The 18,187-nt window shown below is 34.6% G+C and overlaps 1 protein-coding gene across 4 annotated transcripts in view; it reads left to right on the top strand.

Moving 5' to 3' along the window:
* CEP76 (centrosomal protein 76) overlaps positions 1-18,187 on the top strand; it is a 34,139-nt gene that overhangs the window by 1,992 nt on the left and 13,960 nt on the right. For 3 of the 4 annotated variants that reach the window (XM_047827159.1, XM_047827158.1, XM_047827160.1), the window contains exons 3-10: positions 753-834; positions 1,449-1,673; positions 2,937-3,122; positions 4,485-4,582; positions 5,163-5,291; positions 9,878-10,066; positions 13,316-13,482; positions 14,637-14,970. In XM_047827159.1, the coding sequence (XP_047683115.1) occupies positions 753-834; positions 1,449-1,673; positions 2,937-3,122; positions 4,485-4,582; positions 5,163-5,291; positions 9,878-10,066; positions 13,316-13,482; positions 14,637-14,970 (1,410 nt within the window). The remainder of the gene's footprint in view (positions 1-752; positions 835-1,448; positions 1,674-2,936; positions 3,123-4,484; positions 4,583-5,162; positions 5,292-9,877; positions 10,067-13,315; positions 13,483-14,636; positions 14,971-18,187) is intronic. The other variant, XM_047827161.1, reaches the window with a different exon arrangement.

The raw sequence follows: 18,187 nt of genomic DNA on the forward strand, positions 1-18,187 counted from the left end.
CGGGAGTTCGAGACGGCTCAGAGCCTGGAGCCTGTTTCCGATTCTGTGTCTCCCTCTCTCTCTGCCCCTCCCCCGTTCATGCTCTGTCTCTCTCTGTCCCAAAAATAAATAAACGTTGAAAAAAAAAAAATTTAAAAAAATGATTGCATAAGAACCTTCAAATCTCTTCATACAAATAGGTCAGTAATGGGATGATAGTCTCTCAGTGCACAAATTAGTAAGTAGGTCTTTTGAAAATGAGGCAATAATGAGAAACTGTGACCTCAATATCTGGGTATTATAATGTAAAAATTGGATGGACTGCATAATACATCAGGGAATAATTTTTTAATATAGCCTCTTTTTTTGGTTTTTGAGGTTTATTAACCCATTTGTTTAAAAATTGACCCCGTAACAGCTTCTGCTATGTGAATGTCATTTCCTTGTTAAAATTAGTTCATGGTAGAATCATAAGGCAAATGTTAGGTTTAGAAAAAGTTTACCCTTGTTTAAGACATTAAGAATTTGTTTTTAGCATTCTGTGGACATTGGTTGAAGGCTGTTTAATTACTTATCAAACTTCAGGAGTGACCAGTAACACCACCTTTTTTGCAGACTTTTCATTATTTTAATTATGTAATTATTTAACTAGGCTGGGAAAAGTTTCCTTGAGGGGGGCTTTATACTATTTACTTAGTTCCATTGTTGCCATTCCCTTGCTTAGTTATATTTTTTGTTTTCTAATTTGTTTTCATTTTTTTCTGCCTTTCTAGGACAGTGTTGATCAAGAACTCCCTTCCTCTCCAAAACAACCTGTTTGTTTCACTGATAGACAATCAACCTTGTTAAAAAAAAGTATGTGTATTTCTTTTTAACATTGATTTCATTTTGGATAGTACTACATATTGATGCGCTATAGTGTTTGGTATTTGATAGAAAACATTTTTTCTTTCTGAAATGAAATACTAATATTTTTATGATTAATCATCCAAAAAAACTTAGATTCTGTTTTGCATGAAGTGTGTATTATGTCAGAAGATTTAACATGTAGCAGAGTGGAAGCAAAAACAGGATCACCTGTTGCTCATGTTTTAATAATGTATTTTATAAACACTGTACAGTCTTTTAATGGTAATTACTTAACAAGTATACTTGCTGAGCTGATATTTGTCTGAGTTTGTGGAGGTGAAGGAGTGTTGGATAAGCAACTAAAAAGTAGATTTCTTAAGCATTGGCTCTGACTCCTTTCTAGCTGGGAGAGAGTAGCCAGCATATAAACTCAGATAAAAATATTTTATTATGTATCTATTCTTCCCTGGTTGCAAATGGTCCTGGTATACAGTAAATGTGTTACTTTTTCTTTATTTAGTCTTTGATTTTATTTCTGTCAAGTTATTATTTCCTATTGTCTTGATCACATTCCTTAAGTTATTTGGCAGTTTCCTCATATATATTGCTACACTTTACAGCTAATATTGATCCAACACGGAGGTATCTTTACCTTCAGGTTTTGGGTGGAAAAGCTTTCTTGGAACATCTACAAGAACCTGAGCCTTTACCGGGACAAGTTTGTTCAACCTTTACTTTATGTTTACATTTTCGAAACCAACGTTTTCGTTCTAAACCTGTTCCGTGTGCCTGTGAACCAGATTTTCATGATGGCTTTTTACTTGAAGTACACAGAGAAAGCTTGGGTAAGAAGCAATAATAAATTGTCATTTAATTGAGTAAATCTTTGTTAGGTTTTATTGCAGAACAACCATAAGACTTTCGCTGTAATGAGAGATTTAAAATGAGTAAATCTCCCTAGGTGTTTTTTTCTCCCCTCTTTTTTATAAAATCTACTTCCACCCGCCTTCTTACTTTATTTTCTGCTACTTAGTTTTCCTTGAAGATTATTTTTTTACTGCTTTAATGGTTGCTTCTTTTGTAATAAACACTTAAATGCCTATTCGGTGCATTATACAATACTAGGCAAGTGCTGAGGACATATTGGAGGATGAGCCATGATTCTACTCATTTATAAAAGATGGCTAGATTTATGATGTTACATAACTTTCAAAAATAAAAAAAGTTTAGATGGGAATCTATAATTCTCATAATTTTAAAGTTGTGATAGTTGATTCCTATAATTATTTTACATAGCTTCTGTAAATGTATTTTATGTTTTGGTTAGCAAACTTAGCAAAGTTACAGAATTATACCTTTAGAATTTTAGATTACCTAAGATGGTTAATACACTATGAAAAAAATTTTTTCCCCCCATGAAAAATGTTGCCTTAATTAGGCTGTTAATGGCTTCACATGCTGGCTCCAAGGTGCCAATCTTTCAGTTTTGTGTAGATAATACAGTGATTATTTCTGGAGGTTTAGGGATAAAGGTAGTTTAGGGGTTAATGTTGACATATTTGAAGGCTTTTTATTATGGTAGATTTTAGTTAAGTGCTTTTGTTAATTTTTTTTTTTTAAGTTTATCTTATTTATTTTTGAGAGAGAGTGTGTGTGTGCACACAGGGGTGGGGCAGAGAGAAAGGGAGACAGAATCCCAAGCAGGCTCTGTGCTGTGAATGCAGAGCTTGATGTGGGCTGCAAATTCATGAACTGAGAGATCATGACCCAAACTGATATCAAGAATTGGATGCTCAACTAACTGAGCCACCCAGGCGTCCCTAGTTAAGTACTTTTAAAGAACAGACTTATCTCTTAGGGATGAAAAACCCTGATATGCATTGAGTAACTAGATGACTCATCACAATTATTCTAGTTTTCTCAAAAGTTAGTGACAAATTTGGGATAGTACTTTTTTAATTATTTGTTGCATACTTTCTGAGGCATTACTGAATTATTTCATTTGGTTTTATGTAAGTTTATTATTAGTATTCTTTGCAATAGAACTGTTCTATGTTGGCCATAATGGAATATGTAATGTGGTGCATTTGTTTGGTTTATGTTGCCAGGTGATGGAACTAGAATGGCTGATTCAACAACAATGTTATCAATAAGCGATCCAGTTCATATGGTGCTAATCAAAACAGACATATTTGGTGAGACTACTTTAGTAGCATCCTATTTTCTTGAATGGCGATCAGTTTTGGGCTCAGAAAATGGAGTGACCAGTCTTACTGTGGAACTTATGGGTGTAGGTATGATAACTAATCATTGTTACCTTTTTGTAACCAGTTTGTTTGTAAATACATTTTATGTTTTCCGAATGCCTTTATAACCCAAGAAGGAAACATGTAAAAATTTCATTAGAATTACAGTTGGACTCCAGTATTACAGTCTTAGGAAATGTCTTGAAGTGTGCTATGACTATAGAACTTCACAGTCAATCTGACCTTGTCTTAAGGAAAAAAATTTTTATGGGAAATGAATAGAGAAATTTTGATAGCTTTTTTCTCCTCTCCATATCGATCTGATAATATGTAAGGCTGTAAAGAAAATTAAGATTTTTCACACACATGCATGTATGCATATGCGCAGCACACTCCAATGTTCGGTGCATCCCCATTAGTACTAGTGTCTTCCTACAGCAGTAATTCAGATGTGGAGTTGATAGTCTTCCATCCTGTTACATGTGGGAATGTGGGACTCAAAGAGGTGTTAACTTGCTCATTGACAGGATCAGTGAGTGAATAGTACTCTTTGAGGACAGAGGTGGTGCCTGTCTTACCATTGTCTCCTTGGACTCTTTCGTACTTGATGTGCAATACATACTGTATTTGCTAATAACAGTGAAAAACAAAATGAAACCTGCCAGTATTTTATGCATAACCTGTAAGGGAATTAGTTTGGTATTGAAACTAAGTCACAGAATCAAACCTGGCTTGTGGACAGTATAGCTTTAGTACTTTAGATTTTGGTAAGTCAGACCCAGAATGTTTGGGGAAAAAAATTTATGTGGGATATTTATTTTCAAAAGAGATACCCATTATTTGTCTTCAAATATAGGCCTAACATGATTATCATAATAATGACCAAGAAACAAGTGATTCACCAGTGAAATAGTAAATAGTTCTGGTATAAAGTGTATTTGTTTTCTGATTCCTTAAATCCAAGCAAGGATTGAAAATTTGTACTCACAGGTGATGTGAAAAATGGGAAGAAATAAATGGGAATTACTTTGGATAACAAAGAGTATAAATATTTTCTGAGAGTGAGATTTTAACAGTTGTTTTGACTTTGTTTTTAATGTAAATGTGGTTGGCGTACATTTAATGAGATTAAAAATTAAGAATCCCAAATCAATTAGATCCCAAAAGTCCCTTAAAATGTGATTAGGAAGGTCAGAAAATAGGTAATCTTATAATTAGATAAAGGCCTTTGTGCAAAATAAAAACTAATTTGATCTGGCTCAAATAATATGAATATTAAAGGTGATGTTGAATATTACCTATTTCATGTAAGTGGAAACACAAAATTCTTAAATTATTTTGGTTGGACTTTGGTTGACTAAGTATACATAGTTTTGAAACCTCTGAAGTTCTAAATATTTATATTTATAGGCACAGAATCAAAAGTTTCTGTGGGAATTTTAAATATAAAACTTGAGATGTACCCACCACTCAATCAAACATTATCTCAAGAAGTAGTGAACACACAGGTAAATAATTCTGAATTTCTTTTCTTTGTGTATTTGTTTTCATAGTTGTATATTTACCTGTTGATCCTAGACAGTGTTTTCTTAGAAAATTATCATTTATTAGTTTTAAGCAAGAGAATGACAATATGATTATTAAATTTTTGTCTTGGGAGAATAAAGATCACTGACTAATATATGTAGACCATATATTGTAGAGAGGGTATGCAGAAACAGGGAAGTCAGGGGCTTCTGGGTGGCTCAGTTGAGTGCCAACTCTTGGTTTTGGCTCAGGTCATCTCACACTTGAGATGGAGCCCCGCGTCGGGCTCTGCACTGACAGTGTAGAGCCTACTTGGAATTCTCTCTCCTTCTCTCTCTACCCCTCCAAGCTGGTACACACACGTGTGTGTATGTGCACATGCACATGCTCTCTCTCAAAGAAAAATTAAACTGGGAAGTCAGGGGCTCTTACAAATGATGACGATGGTGGTGGTTTAGATTAGGGTAGTGGTAGAGATGGGGAGCAGTATGTAGAATTGTTACGGTATTTAATTAAGGAGAAGAAATAGAAATTGAAAAAATATATTTTTTAAATTTCAAGCTTGCTTTGGAACGTCAGAAAACTGCAGAGAAAGAACGATTATTTCTTGTATATGCTAAGCAGTGGTGGAGAGAATATTTGCAGATTCGACCCTCACACAACTCCCGGCTGGTTAAGATTTTTGCACAGGTTTGTAAATTGCATTCAGAAAGGTTCACATCTGTATTTGAGATTTACTGTTGTATATGTAAATTTCATATATATGTAAGTTTCATGTATGTAAATTTCATATATGTATAAAGTTGAATTTGTAAAATGTATTTATTCCAGACAAATGGAAGTTTATTTGTAAAAATAGAATGCTGATTTTGTGATACTCTCTTTTACTAAGTAGGTGAGTAACATAACATCTTTGTTTTAATTTGGTTTTCATTTTCAATTCCTTTTTAAAACCTTTTTTAATGTATTTGATTTAAAACAGATGAAAACCCATTTTGTTTAACTTGGAGTGTGTCCCTGACTGATACTTAGTACTAAATGATTAACTACTAGGATACTTTGTGGTATTAGTTTTCATGTGCAGAAACTAGTCATATTTAACTGCATCATTTCAATTATATATCTCTGCCTCTGTTTTTTCTTGTATCCCATGCCCCTTTTCTCTCATTAACAAATCAGCATAAAATATATGATCAGATCCTTAATTTGTGTAATTCTGTGTAATTGAATGAGGAACCATTCAAATATTTTATATGTATTCAGTGTTTTATAGATGCTTTTATATGAGTATAGTATGGTGTTATTTTGAGTAACATATCTCAAATCCTGTGCATTTGTCTAGCTTTACCCTGGGATGGGCTAAGAGTGGTTCAATTTCTAGATGAGGAGCTTAGGAATGGGAGAGCCTAGTTGATGAGTGGTGGAAATGAGGGAAAAGGTTTCTCACTTTCTGATAGCATTGTCTGTACATTGTTTGGGCAGGTGAGGTGGCAGTGACATCAGGATGGGGTGGAGAGAAACCAGTCAAAATATAACTGGATCTTTACTGTCTATTTAGTCTGAGGTGAGATTCATTGCCATGTGGAATCTGGGACCAGAAGAAGACTGGGTGGGTGAGGAAGTGGATCAAAGAAATGACAAATGAAAGAGGAGGAGGAAGAGGTTGAGATATGCAGTTAAGCAAATCAGGGAATGGGGATTTTCATGCAGAAAATATTACTTAAACAAGTTCTCATCTCTTAAAATTCATTGTAAGAATATTTGAACCACATAGGTCATTAGTTTCATGGTAACCATATGAGATTGTCAATTTGTCAGGCATTGCCACTTTTGTAAAAATAAGCAGTATAAGGGATAAAGGAATGAAGAATCTTTCCTGAGATCAAACAGCAACTCAGTCTTGGAGACTTTATTAAGTTGCACTTTTGCCTAGTGCTTTTTTAGTTTGATGGGACCACCTCTCTCTATATAGAGAGAGTAAATAAACTGTTTATCTTACTACTATTCCCCAGAAGTGTTTTTTGCTGCTGCTTTCTATATTTGATTAGATATGAAATTAAGGAGCACCAGTTACTTAAGGCAGTCAATCCAATCACAAAAACTATAGTTTTAAACAAAAGAATATTATTATATAATATAATTAAATTATATTTAAATATAACATAATATATAATATTAAATTATACATGGTCTGAAAATGAATTTCCATTGCTTTCAGACACAAGAAGAAATAGTTTACAACAGTACTATCCTTCTGGAGTGATGGAAATGTTCTCTGCTGTCCAGTATGGTAGCCATTGTGCTATTGAGCATGCAGAATGTGGTCGATGCAATAAAGAACTGAATTTTAAATCTTACTTAATTTTAATTAAAATTTAAATAGGCACATAGGGTTGGTGGCATTCTTAGTGGAAATTCTTAATTCTTAGTGGACAGTGCAGGTTTAGAAGCTGAAATATTGAAATTTTCAAGACATTTAGTTTATGGGGACATTTATAGGAAATATTGCTGTAATGAAACATAGGATATATTTGTATTCTAAGCTGCTACTATTGATGATTGATTTAGGGCAAATGCATCCACTTTTTAGGTGCTCATGCCTTCCCTATTAGTGGAGTTGTAAGAATAGGACTAAATGGCTTACTCAGGAACACAGTTAATTACCTTTATCCTAACCAAACATCTGTGGAATCCTCAGAGTCATTACATTTAATAATCATTGTACTTTTTCTCCCTCCCTTGCTTGTTTTGCTACAGTATAATAGTAATTCACTTAATCATAGCTTTTAAATTTTCTAGTGCAAGAAATTTTTAAAAAGTTATAGAAGTTGATCTTTGAGGCCATTAAATTTTAGGAAAGTGTTATAAATCACTTGAGGATTGAGATTATCTTTTTAATGTTGAGATTGTGATTTCAGGATTTAATATTCTCATACTACACTAGATTAACAATAATACTGAGTTAATGAGTTAACGTAAAAGAAATTCAAGTAGTAGTTTTCTACTTGTCTCTAAAATTAGAATCATGATTTTCTGTTTTAAAAATGAGTACCTTGTGGGGTGCCTGGGTGGCTCATTTACTTGAGAGTCAGACTCTTAGTTTTGGCTTAGGTCATGATCTCAGGGTTTGTGGGATTGAGTCCCATGTGGGGCTCTGTGCTGACAGTACAGAGCCTGCTTAGGATTCTCTGTCTCTCTGTCTCCACTCTCTGTGCGTCCCCCCACCCCCACGTGCACGCTTGTTCTCTCTCTCAAAATAAATAAATAAACATTAAAAAAAAAAATGAGTTCTCTCAAAATAAATAAACATTAAAAAAAAAAAAGGAGTACCTTGAAATACCCTATGCTTAAATCTCCTTCCTTTTCCTGTCTCTCTTATTTTCCTTATCTGTCTTTGGTTCTTCATTCTATTTGAGGTTTTGTTTTGTTTTGTTTCAACTGATCCCTTCATTCTGTCTCTTTCTGATTCCTAAGATAGCATGGGGGAGATGGAGACTTAGAGACTACCATGGATGTGTTTGAGCCAGGAGGTACAGTGGGGTGGGAGAGGACAAGGAAAAAAATCAGTGCCTTTTAGAGTTGAGGACTATACTTATGAGTGAAATCATAACATTTTGCTCTGCATCATATAAGAATTCATGGACTTTCTCATTATAATTAAATGAAAATGATAGGATTTTTTTTTTATTGCTAAAGTATGAGATTATATTGGAGAAGTGATGTTTTTGTGGTGTAGAAAAGGTATCTATAGTTCTGATAATTTGAACAGATGATGTTTCTGTTGGCTGAGTTAGGTCTTATTTCTGAGGAGCCTTGCCATAATAGAGAGTGTTGTCTTTGAATTTTGAATAGAAAGTAGACCTTTGACTTTGTCATCTCAGTAATCAAGAAGTTAAGGGAAATGTGGGCTTTTATAATATTAACTCTAAAAGCATAGTGGTAGACAGTCATCAGAGACTTTTGTATGCATTGTAGCTCTTTAGCTCAACTCCTAGGATATATTCTGTATTTGAAATGTAAGATGTTTTTCTAAAATGATTTTCAAAACTCTGCTTTCAGTTGACTTGGTTAACAAATCATTGTTTCCTGTGGATCTCCAAGTGTAACAGAAACAAACAAAATGAGCTATGATAATTTGTTGTTGTGTCAGTAAATCAGAAAAGCTATTGTTTGAATACATAGTATTAAATTCTGTATGATAATATGAAAGAATAGTTTGGCTTAGAGCCCCTCTCCATCCCCTACCCACTTGCCTATTCTGTTTTCAGAGGAGTTCTTTTTTTTTTTTTAGTTTTATTGAAGGATACTTGACGCATATAATTGTATATATTTAAAGTGCATGACATAATGACTTGATATACATATGTGTTGTGGAATTACTACCAAAATTAAGATAATGAACACATCCATCACCTCACATAGTAAACTCTTCTTTTGTGCGGTGAGGATGCTCAAGGTCTATTCTCAGCAACGTTCAAGTTTACTGTATTAACTACTTATCATGCTATACATTAGATCGTCAGAACTTACTCTTCTTGTAACTAAAAATTTGTACCCTTTAGCCTACATCTCCCCTATTCCTCCCTCTTCCCAACCATTCTATTCTCTATTTCTTGAAATGAACCTTTGATTTGTTTTGTTTTGTTTTAAGGTTCTACATGTAAGTGACAACCACCATACAAGATTTGTCTTGCTCTGTTTGGCTTATTTCATTTGGCATAATACTCTTCAGATATGTCCATGTTGTCATAAATAGCAGGATCTCCTTTTTTATAGCTGAATGATACTCTGTTGTATATGTAATATCACATTTTCTTTACTGATTCATCCATTAAAGGAAATTTCAGTTGTTTCCATACCTTGGATATTGTGAGTGATGCTGCAATGAACATGGATGTGCAGATGTCTCTTTGACATACTGATTTCAGTTGCTTCAGATATATATCCAGTAGTGAGATTGCTGAATCACGAGAGTTCAAGTTCTTATTGTCACAAGCTTTGGAGTCAGACAGCTCAGGGTTTAAATCCCAGCTCTATTCCATAACACCTGTAGCTTCAGTTTCTTCATTTATAAAATGAAAACAGTAAGAGATGTTAAGAGGACTAAAAGAAAAATTACATGCACAGCCCTCAGCTTCCTGGTGCTGGATGCAGGGTAAGCATTCAATAAGTGGTGGTGTCCAGAATTCTTTCATCCCACATTAATATGTTCTAAGAAAGTGTTAAAATTGGGGATGATTAATCTGTCATTACAGTGTTTTCCCCTCTTCCCCCAGGATGAAAATGGGATAAATAGACCAGTCTGTTCCTATATTAAACCACTTCGAGCTGGGAGGCTTTTGGATACTCCAAGGCAAGCAGCAAGATTTGTTAATGTCCTTGGTTATGAAAGAGCCCCGGTTATTGGAGGAGGAGGTAAACAGGAACAGTGGTGCACTCTGCTGGCCTTTCTCTGTAGAAACAAGGTATCCTACATATGTAATAGAATTGAAAACCAGTACATCTTCGTTATTGTGAATTTATTGCATTTGAAAATAATTAACTTAGAAAAATGGATATATTGTCCGTTTGAACTAGTCAGAATCTTTTGTTTTCAATACATAAAGAAAAACCTTGGCATCTTTATTTTCTTGTATAGCTTCTTATTTAGTGTAATATGATTTTTGTGAGATAGAGACAAGTAGTATAGTGTCAGAAATTAAGATATAGAGGTAAATTAAACAGTGAATTAGAGATGGCGCTGGGACCAGAACAGCGGTCTTTCTAGTACTATTCATGTGTTAAAATCTACTTAGATGATACATTTTTTTAAAAGAGAAAATGGCAGTACAAAGTGAATATGGAAAAAAGTCTTGGATTGCATGGTATTGTGTTTAGTTTCAAATATAAGTATATATTTAAGAATTTGTGTAGGGGTTTCTGGGTGGCTTAGTCAGTTGAGCGTCTGAGTTCATCTCAGGGCATGATCTTGCAGTTCATGGGTTCAAATCTGACGTTGGGCTCTGTTCTGACAGCATGGAGCCTGGAGCTTGCTTCTGATTCTGTGTCTTCCTCTCTCTCTGCCCCTCCCCCACTCATGCTGTGTGTCTCTTTCTCTTTCTCAAAAATAAACATTACAATTTTTTTTTAAAAAGACACATTGTTGATTTTTATTTAAAAAAATTGTGTAAGTTTATTGATGTTAAATGAATTGATTTCAGTAAACTAATTTTATAGTTTGTGTGTGATATTTCCTAATCTGTGTTCTAAAAATTTTGATAATATAAAAATAAGAGCATCTTTAGCATTCCAGTTCTACCAAAACAGAAGAAAAGAAATTTCTTTATTGTTTTGAAATAATTTTGTTTAGTTTGAGGTTGTATAAATAGTGTGAGTATTCATTCACAAGGCAAAGCTTATCCAGTAGAACCTATTTAGATTAGGGATTGATTTGTCAGAAGAATTTTACCTTAAAAACAATTGAAAACTTAAACATTATAAAAAATTATTTTGATTTATTCTCAAGCTGTGGTTTCCAAAAGTTGTGTTTATGGATTTTAGCTTTTTAACTTCAAATATAGTAGGAATGGTACATATTTAAAATTATTATGTGAAAAATGCTTTTGCAAAGCAAATAATCATCCCTTTGATTCACTATTATGTTCACCTGAGTTTGTTTAAAGAGAAAGAATATCTTAAAATTAGAATCTTGAAAATTATTGAAAAAGTTATTCTTGCACAAACAACAGCATTACAAGAGTAAAGGTGCAATTTCACATATAATTCTATTGCCGGTTTTTCATCTCTTCTTATATTTTTATATTTTTCTCCTGTGTATTTATCATTCTTTCTATAATTATAATTGAGATATAAATAAAATTTTGTGCCCTACTTTATAATTTAACATTATGCTATGAACATTTTTCCATGTGTTGCTATAATTTTTATGATCTCCATTTTAAAACGGTTGTCCGTATAAGGTTTTCTTTAGTTGACATACAAAATCTACTTAACTATTTTGCCATTGTAGGAATTGTTTCTCTTGGCTACAGTAGGCTTGCTTCCAATTTTTTGATGTTCTTGTGAGTAAATTTTTCATTGAATATCTTTGGGAGTATTATTTTTCCTTTGAAATTTTTAAACTATAAAATCTCAGTATAGAAATTGGGTGTAAAAGGTTGGATATTATATTTTTCAAAAGTCAATTAATGATTTTAAAATGCTATTTGTTTTAGTATAGTTAATAAAAAAAAAGCAGCAGTGCACGGGCACCTGGGTGGCTCAGTTGGTTGAGCCGCTGACTTCGGCTCAGGTCATGATCTCACAGCTTGTGAGTTCAAGCCCCACGTTAGGCTCTGTGCTGACACTCGGAGCCTGGAGCCTGCTTTGGATTCTGTGTCTCCCTCTCTCTCTGCCCCTCCCCCACTCACACTCTGTCTCTCTCTCTCTCTCTCAAAAAATAAATAAACATTAAAAAAAAAATCAGTGCAGAGCCACTAATACAAAATTTGGGGGGAAAGAAATCATCCCCCATGCTAACCCTGAACTTGTTATTTTTGCTTTTGTATATTAATTACCCTCAGTCCTACACTTAAATACATATCTTAATATAATTGCATCCTTACTGTTTAATATTTTTATTTTTTTATAGAATATAAGATATATTCTATTTTTGTGGTTTTCATAACATTTTTAAGATTTGAAAGTAATAAAACATTGTCAAAGAAAATTTAGAAAATAGAAGGGAAAATTATATATAATCTACCATAATTATTGCCACTGTTGGCATTTTGTTCTCTCATTTTTCCTAGTATTTATTGCCTTAAGATGATTACATATGGATACTGTAACTCATTGTTTTGAGTATTTTCCCATGTATTTACATTTCTTAGTGTATCATTTGTCATCTTGTCTGTTCATGTCCTTTAGCTAATCATCTTTAAAATCTTGCTGCATTTCTGGGGCGCCTGGGTGGCTCAGTCGATTAAGCGTCCGACTTCAGCTCAGGTCACGATCTCGCAGTCCGTGAGTTCGAGCCCCGCGTCAGGCTCTGGGCTGATGGCTCAGAGCCTGGAGCCTGCTTCCGATTCTGTGTCTCCCTCTCTCTCTGCCCCTCCCCCATTCATGCTCTGTCTCTCTCTGTCCCAAAAATAAATAAACGTTAAAAAAAAAAAATTAAAAAAAAATAAAATCTTGCTGCATTTCTATCTATGTTTTATGAGTTTTTATAAACTTTTGATGTGAAAGCTCTCTTTTTAAAAAAAAATTTTTTTTAATGTTTATTTATTTTAGAGAGAGAGACAGAGGGCGAGCAGGGGAGGGACCAAGAGAGAGGGAGACACAGAATCCAAAGTGGGCTTCAGGCTCTGAACTGTCAGCACAGAGCCCAATGTGGGGCTCAGACTTCTGAACCATGAACCATGAACCATGAGATCATGACCTGAGCTGAAGTCAGACGCTTAACCTGCTGAGCCACCCAGGCAGGCACCCCTGAAAGCCCTCTCTTAAAGTATACATGTTATGACTATCAGGTTTGTAAGCACTGACTGTGTAAAATAATTTAGGGTCTTCTAAAATTAGTGTATTTTGTCCCCCCACCATTGTTTCAGCTTAACACTAGACTTATGATTAAAAGTGAAAAAATTAATATTCCCTTTTATTATAATTTTGTATTTGAATATTTGATGAGGAAACAATGTGAAGGAATAAATACTTAAATTCATTTCATTTTCTAGGGTGACTGTGAAGATCATGCTAATCTTCTGTGCAGCCTTCTTCTTGGATATGGATTAGAAGCCTTTGTGTGTGTTGGGACTAAGGCAAAAGGAATACCTCATGCATGGGTTATGACCTGTGGAACTGATGGAACTGTCACTTTTTGGGAGAGTTTAACGGGACACAGGTTTGTCAACTCAGCTTACAAGGATATTAAAATGAAGATGCATATGTTTTAAATTATAAGTTCTTTGTTTATATTGGTGGTACCCAAAGGCACATAACGATAATTTTTATTATTGGATCCTTTTTGATGACTATGTAAAAAATTACTATAGTTAAAAAGCTGTTAAATTTGAAGAAAATTCATATACCTAGAATATTCTTTACCAACATGATTTTGGTAAAAAACAAAAAAATTACATTTTACTTTTAATTGTGTAATTGGGATACTCTTTTTCTGATGTTTTTCCCCAAGCCTAAAAATAAGCTCAGGTTGTAAATCATGATTTCTTTTGAAAATTTAATGTCACCAACTCCACATTGGTAAATCCACTGTATACTTTTTTTTTAGTTTTTCTGTCATCATATTTTTTAGAGTTCAGTGCTCCCTCCTTGCTAGGATCATTTCTTTCCTTAACTTCTCCCATAGCACTTTCAGTTTTTATTATTCCTGTCTGGCTATTTTCAATTTTCCTTTATCTTGTCTTTAAATGTTGGAGTTCTTAAAAGCTGAGCCCTGGGCCATCTTCTTCTTTTTCTGAATTTTTCCTTGGTTGATAATCATTTTGGTTAGTTATGCCTAATAATATGTAGCTAAATTATTTTGATTGTATTATCTGAGATGAATGTTTTTGATCTTAATGATTATACATAGAGTATATTCTCATGTTAAAGTAGAGTTGATTAAAAAAATTTTTTTTAATGTTTATTATTTATTTTTGAGAGAGAGAGACAGAGCAGGAGTGGGGAAGGGGCAGAGAGAGAGGGACACACAGAATCTGAAGCAAGCTCCAGGCTCTAAGCTGTCAGCACAGAGCCTGATGCGAGGCTGGAACCTACGAACCGTGAAATCATGACCTGAGCCGAAGTCGAATGCTTAGCCAACTGAGCCACCCAAGTGCCCCCCAAGTAGAGTTGATTTTTATATCATACTATGTGCCATACAATTACTGTAGATAGAGTAATTGTAGAAATATAAGAAGGAAAAACAAATATTAAACTCTAGTCTTGGGAAATAGTTATGGCCTTAAGTGTTCAAATAATTTTCTTTCTCAATAAGATGCTGCCTTCTTAATTTTTAAGTTCTTATTATATAAAATTATGATTTACTTCTTTTAGGTATATCCACAAACCTGTCAATCCTGATGAATCTCCAGTTGCTGAACAGCCCAAGCCATTGTACCCATATCGAACAATTGGTTGTGTTTTCAATCATCAGATGTTCCTGGGAAATTGTCAGCCCTCTGACTCAGTAGAAATATGTGTGTTTGATTTGAATGATGAATCCAAATGGAAACCCATGAGTGAAGAAGCAATCAAATCTGTGTGTGCCCCAGGAGCTACAACATCCCTTCCTCCCTTTCCCCCTCTATGTGCATCTACAATTGATGCTTCAATAACAAGTAATGAAATAGAAATGCAGCTAAGGCTACTAGTGTCAGAACACAGAAAGGTAATTAATACTGAACTTAATAGTTTCATGCATTTTTTGTCAGTTGTTTATGTATTTAACAATTTTGGGAGGGGTGCAGGTGGGATAGTACAGTCACTTTTATACCTGAACAAAGCAAATTTATTTATTTATTTATTTATTTTTAATTTTTTTTTTTTTTAAATTTTTTTTTCAACGTTTATTTATTTTTGGGACAGAGAGAGACAGAGCATGAACTGGGGAGGGGCAGAGAGAGAGGGAGACACAGAATCGGAAACAGGCTCCAGGCTCTGAGCCATCAGCCCAGAGCCCGACGCGGGGCTCGAACTCACAGACCGCGAGATCGTGACCTGGCTGAAGTCGGACGCTTAACCGACTGCGCCACCCAGGCGCCCCATGAACAAAGCAAATTTAACAAAGCAAAGGGCAGCAGAGTTCCTGCCCTTAAGAAGCTTATAGTTTTGAAAGTCAAGAGAGTTAAGTTCTGAGACTCAGAAATTTCCAAATATACCAATACTTGTACTATTTTTTCTTTTTAAGTTTATTTTGAGAGAGATGGAATCCCAAGCAGGCTCCATGCTGTCAGTGCACAGCCCCGATGCTGGACTTTATCTCAGGAACCGTGAGACCGAGAGTTCTTGACCTGAGCTGAAATCAAGTCACTTAACCGACTGAGCCACCTAGCACCCCACCAATACTTTTAAAATTTATTACTTCCTTCTAGAAATAAAGAGTGGTGAACTAGTTCAGATTTTGTTAGATACTACTGTTTTTATTTCTTTTTTGTGAAGTACTTATTTGTATTATTCCCTATTGAAAATATTGGGTTATAGTTTTTTAATTCATTTTTTCCAGGTTAGTTTTGTTTGTTTTTTTCTTCCTATTACACTAACTTAGGTAGATGTAAAATTACATCCTTCTAGCTTTAATTTGCATTTTCCTGATTACTTATGAGGTCAAACCTCTTTATTAGGCATTTTGATTTCTTTTGTAAAGTACATTAAAGAAGACATAAAAAACATTAATCATAAAAGATTAGTGTATTTTAAGAATTTTTGTTCATTAAAATAAACCAGTCAGAGGCTGAAAAGAGCAGTACTGGAATGGGAAAAGTTATTTGCAACACATATAACCGATAAAGGACTAGAATCTAAGAAAATTTATTTCTAATTCACCTTTTGATGAATCCTGTTTTCTGTGTTTCTTGAGGCCATCAAAGGCAAACTGATAGATATGTTTTCTGGGCTCCAGTTACTATTAGCTTTGGCCTCTAAAATCTGCCATACTTACTTGCTAATTCATCAAAGCATCTAAAAGTATTTTGGAAAATATTTAGTCTGGCATTTGTAGTTCTCAGCAATAGGTTGCTCAAGGATCTAGTTCACTATACTGCTGGGAATGAAAGCCTCTCATTACTGCCCCTTTCCCTCCATCACTCATACTGCCTTTTAATTTTCTTAGGTTTTGTTTACAAACAAAACCAGTATTTTATTACATTATAAGAATTTGAATAGGGGCGCCTGGGTGGCGCAGTCGGTTAAGTGTCCGACTTCAGCCAGGTCGCGATCTCGCGGTCCGTGAGTTCGAGCCCCGCGTCGGGCTCTGGGCTAATGGCTCGGAGCCTGGAGCCTGTTTCCAATTCTGTGTCTCCCTCTCTCTCTGCCCCTCCCCTGTTCATGCTCTGTCTCTCTCTGTCCCAAAAATAAATAAACGTTGAAAAAAAAATTAAAAAAAAAAAAAAAAAAAAAAAAAAAAAAAAAGAATTTGAATAGAGAAAGAAAACAGGGGTGCCTGAGTGGCTTGGTTGGTTAAGCGTCTGACTCTTGATCTCAGCTCAGGTCACGATCTCACAGTTCACCACCCACCTCGGGCTCTGTACTGACAGTGCAGAGCCTGCTTGGGATTCTGTCTGTTCCTCTCTCAGTCCCTTCCCTGCTTGCATGGTCTCTGTCTCAAAATAAGCTTAAAAAAATTATTCTTTGTTATTATTTTCTTTAAGTTTATTTGATTTATTTTGAGAGAGAGCACATGCATGTGAGCAGGGGAGAGGCAGAGAGAGGGAGAGAGAGAATCTCAAGCAGTCTCTGCACAGACAGCCCTGACCCAGGGCTCGATCCCACAACTTTGGGTTCACGACCTGAGCCGAAACCAAGAATCAGACACTTAACCAACTGAGCCATCCAGGCAACCCCTCCAAAAAAATTTTAAAAATTAAAAAACAAAACAAAACAAAACAAAACAAAACTGAGCTAGATACCAGTGTTGATCACTAAGTTAGTAGTGCCTGTAAATCAGCAAGTGAGATTTGCTTTTGCTGCTGGAAATAGATGGATGATACTGGACCTTTGAGGTCACTTGGAACCAGTAAAAACCTTGAATGCAAAATCAAGAAATGCTAGAGATTTATTATATCAAAATATTTAGAATTTTGAGAAGTTTTTTATGTTTATAACAGTGTTTTTAAAATGTCATGTGTCTGAATATCTGTAGTTTCTCTGATGTATATAAATGAAATCATAATTGCCTTCAACATTCCATAGAAACATGTTTTAAACTCCCTGAGGGCCTATAGCATGTCTTTTTCATCTTTTTATCTCTTTACAGTATAAAAGTTAGTGTTTTTTTAAGAGTTAATGCTCAATAAATACTTGAGTTTAATTATACGTGCAATTCATTTGTTGACTTTTCTCCCCTACTACAGTTAAATTTATGTTGGAGCTCTCAAATTAAGCAGATTCAATCGTATTATTTAAAGTCAAATAAAATGTGATCTCAAAATTCAGTGATACCATGTTTTTCATAGTAGGACTATTCCACATGGTCTTTTCTAGTGGATATTAAGGAAGTATAGGATTTTGGAGCCTTTACTAACATCATTGTATTGAAAATTTTTTGTTGGGGATACCTGGGGAGCTCAGTCAGTTAAACGTATCTGACTCTTGATTTCAGCTCAGGTCATGATCTCGTGGTTGTGAGATTGAGCCCCTTGTCAGGCTCTGCGCTGACAGCATGGATCCTGCTTGAGATTCTCTCTCTGCCCTGTCTCTCTCTCTCTCTCTCTCTCTCTCTCTCTCTCTCTCTCTCTCAAAATAAATAAATAAACTTAAAAGAAAAAACATTTTTTTCCTCTAAGAAGTAAAACCAGATACCTATAGTTCCTTTTATTTTTTATTTGCATGTGTCTTTATAATAGTTACTAGAAAGTTTAAAAAATTATGACAGGTTTTAAGAATTTTCT

This window comes from Prionailurus viverrinus, chromosome D3 (genome assembly GCF_022837055.1).
Source record: "Prionailurus viverrinus isolate Anna chromosome D3, UM_Priviv_1.0, whole genome shotgun sequence".
NCBI classification, from domain to species: domain Eukaryota; kingdom Metazoa; phylum Chordata; class Mammalia; order Carnivora; family Felidae; genus Prionailurus; species Prionailurus viverrinus.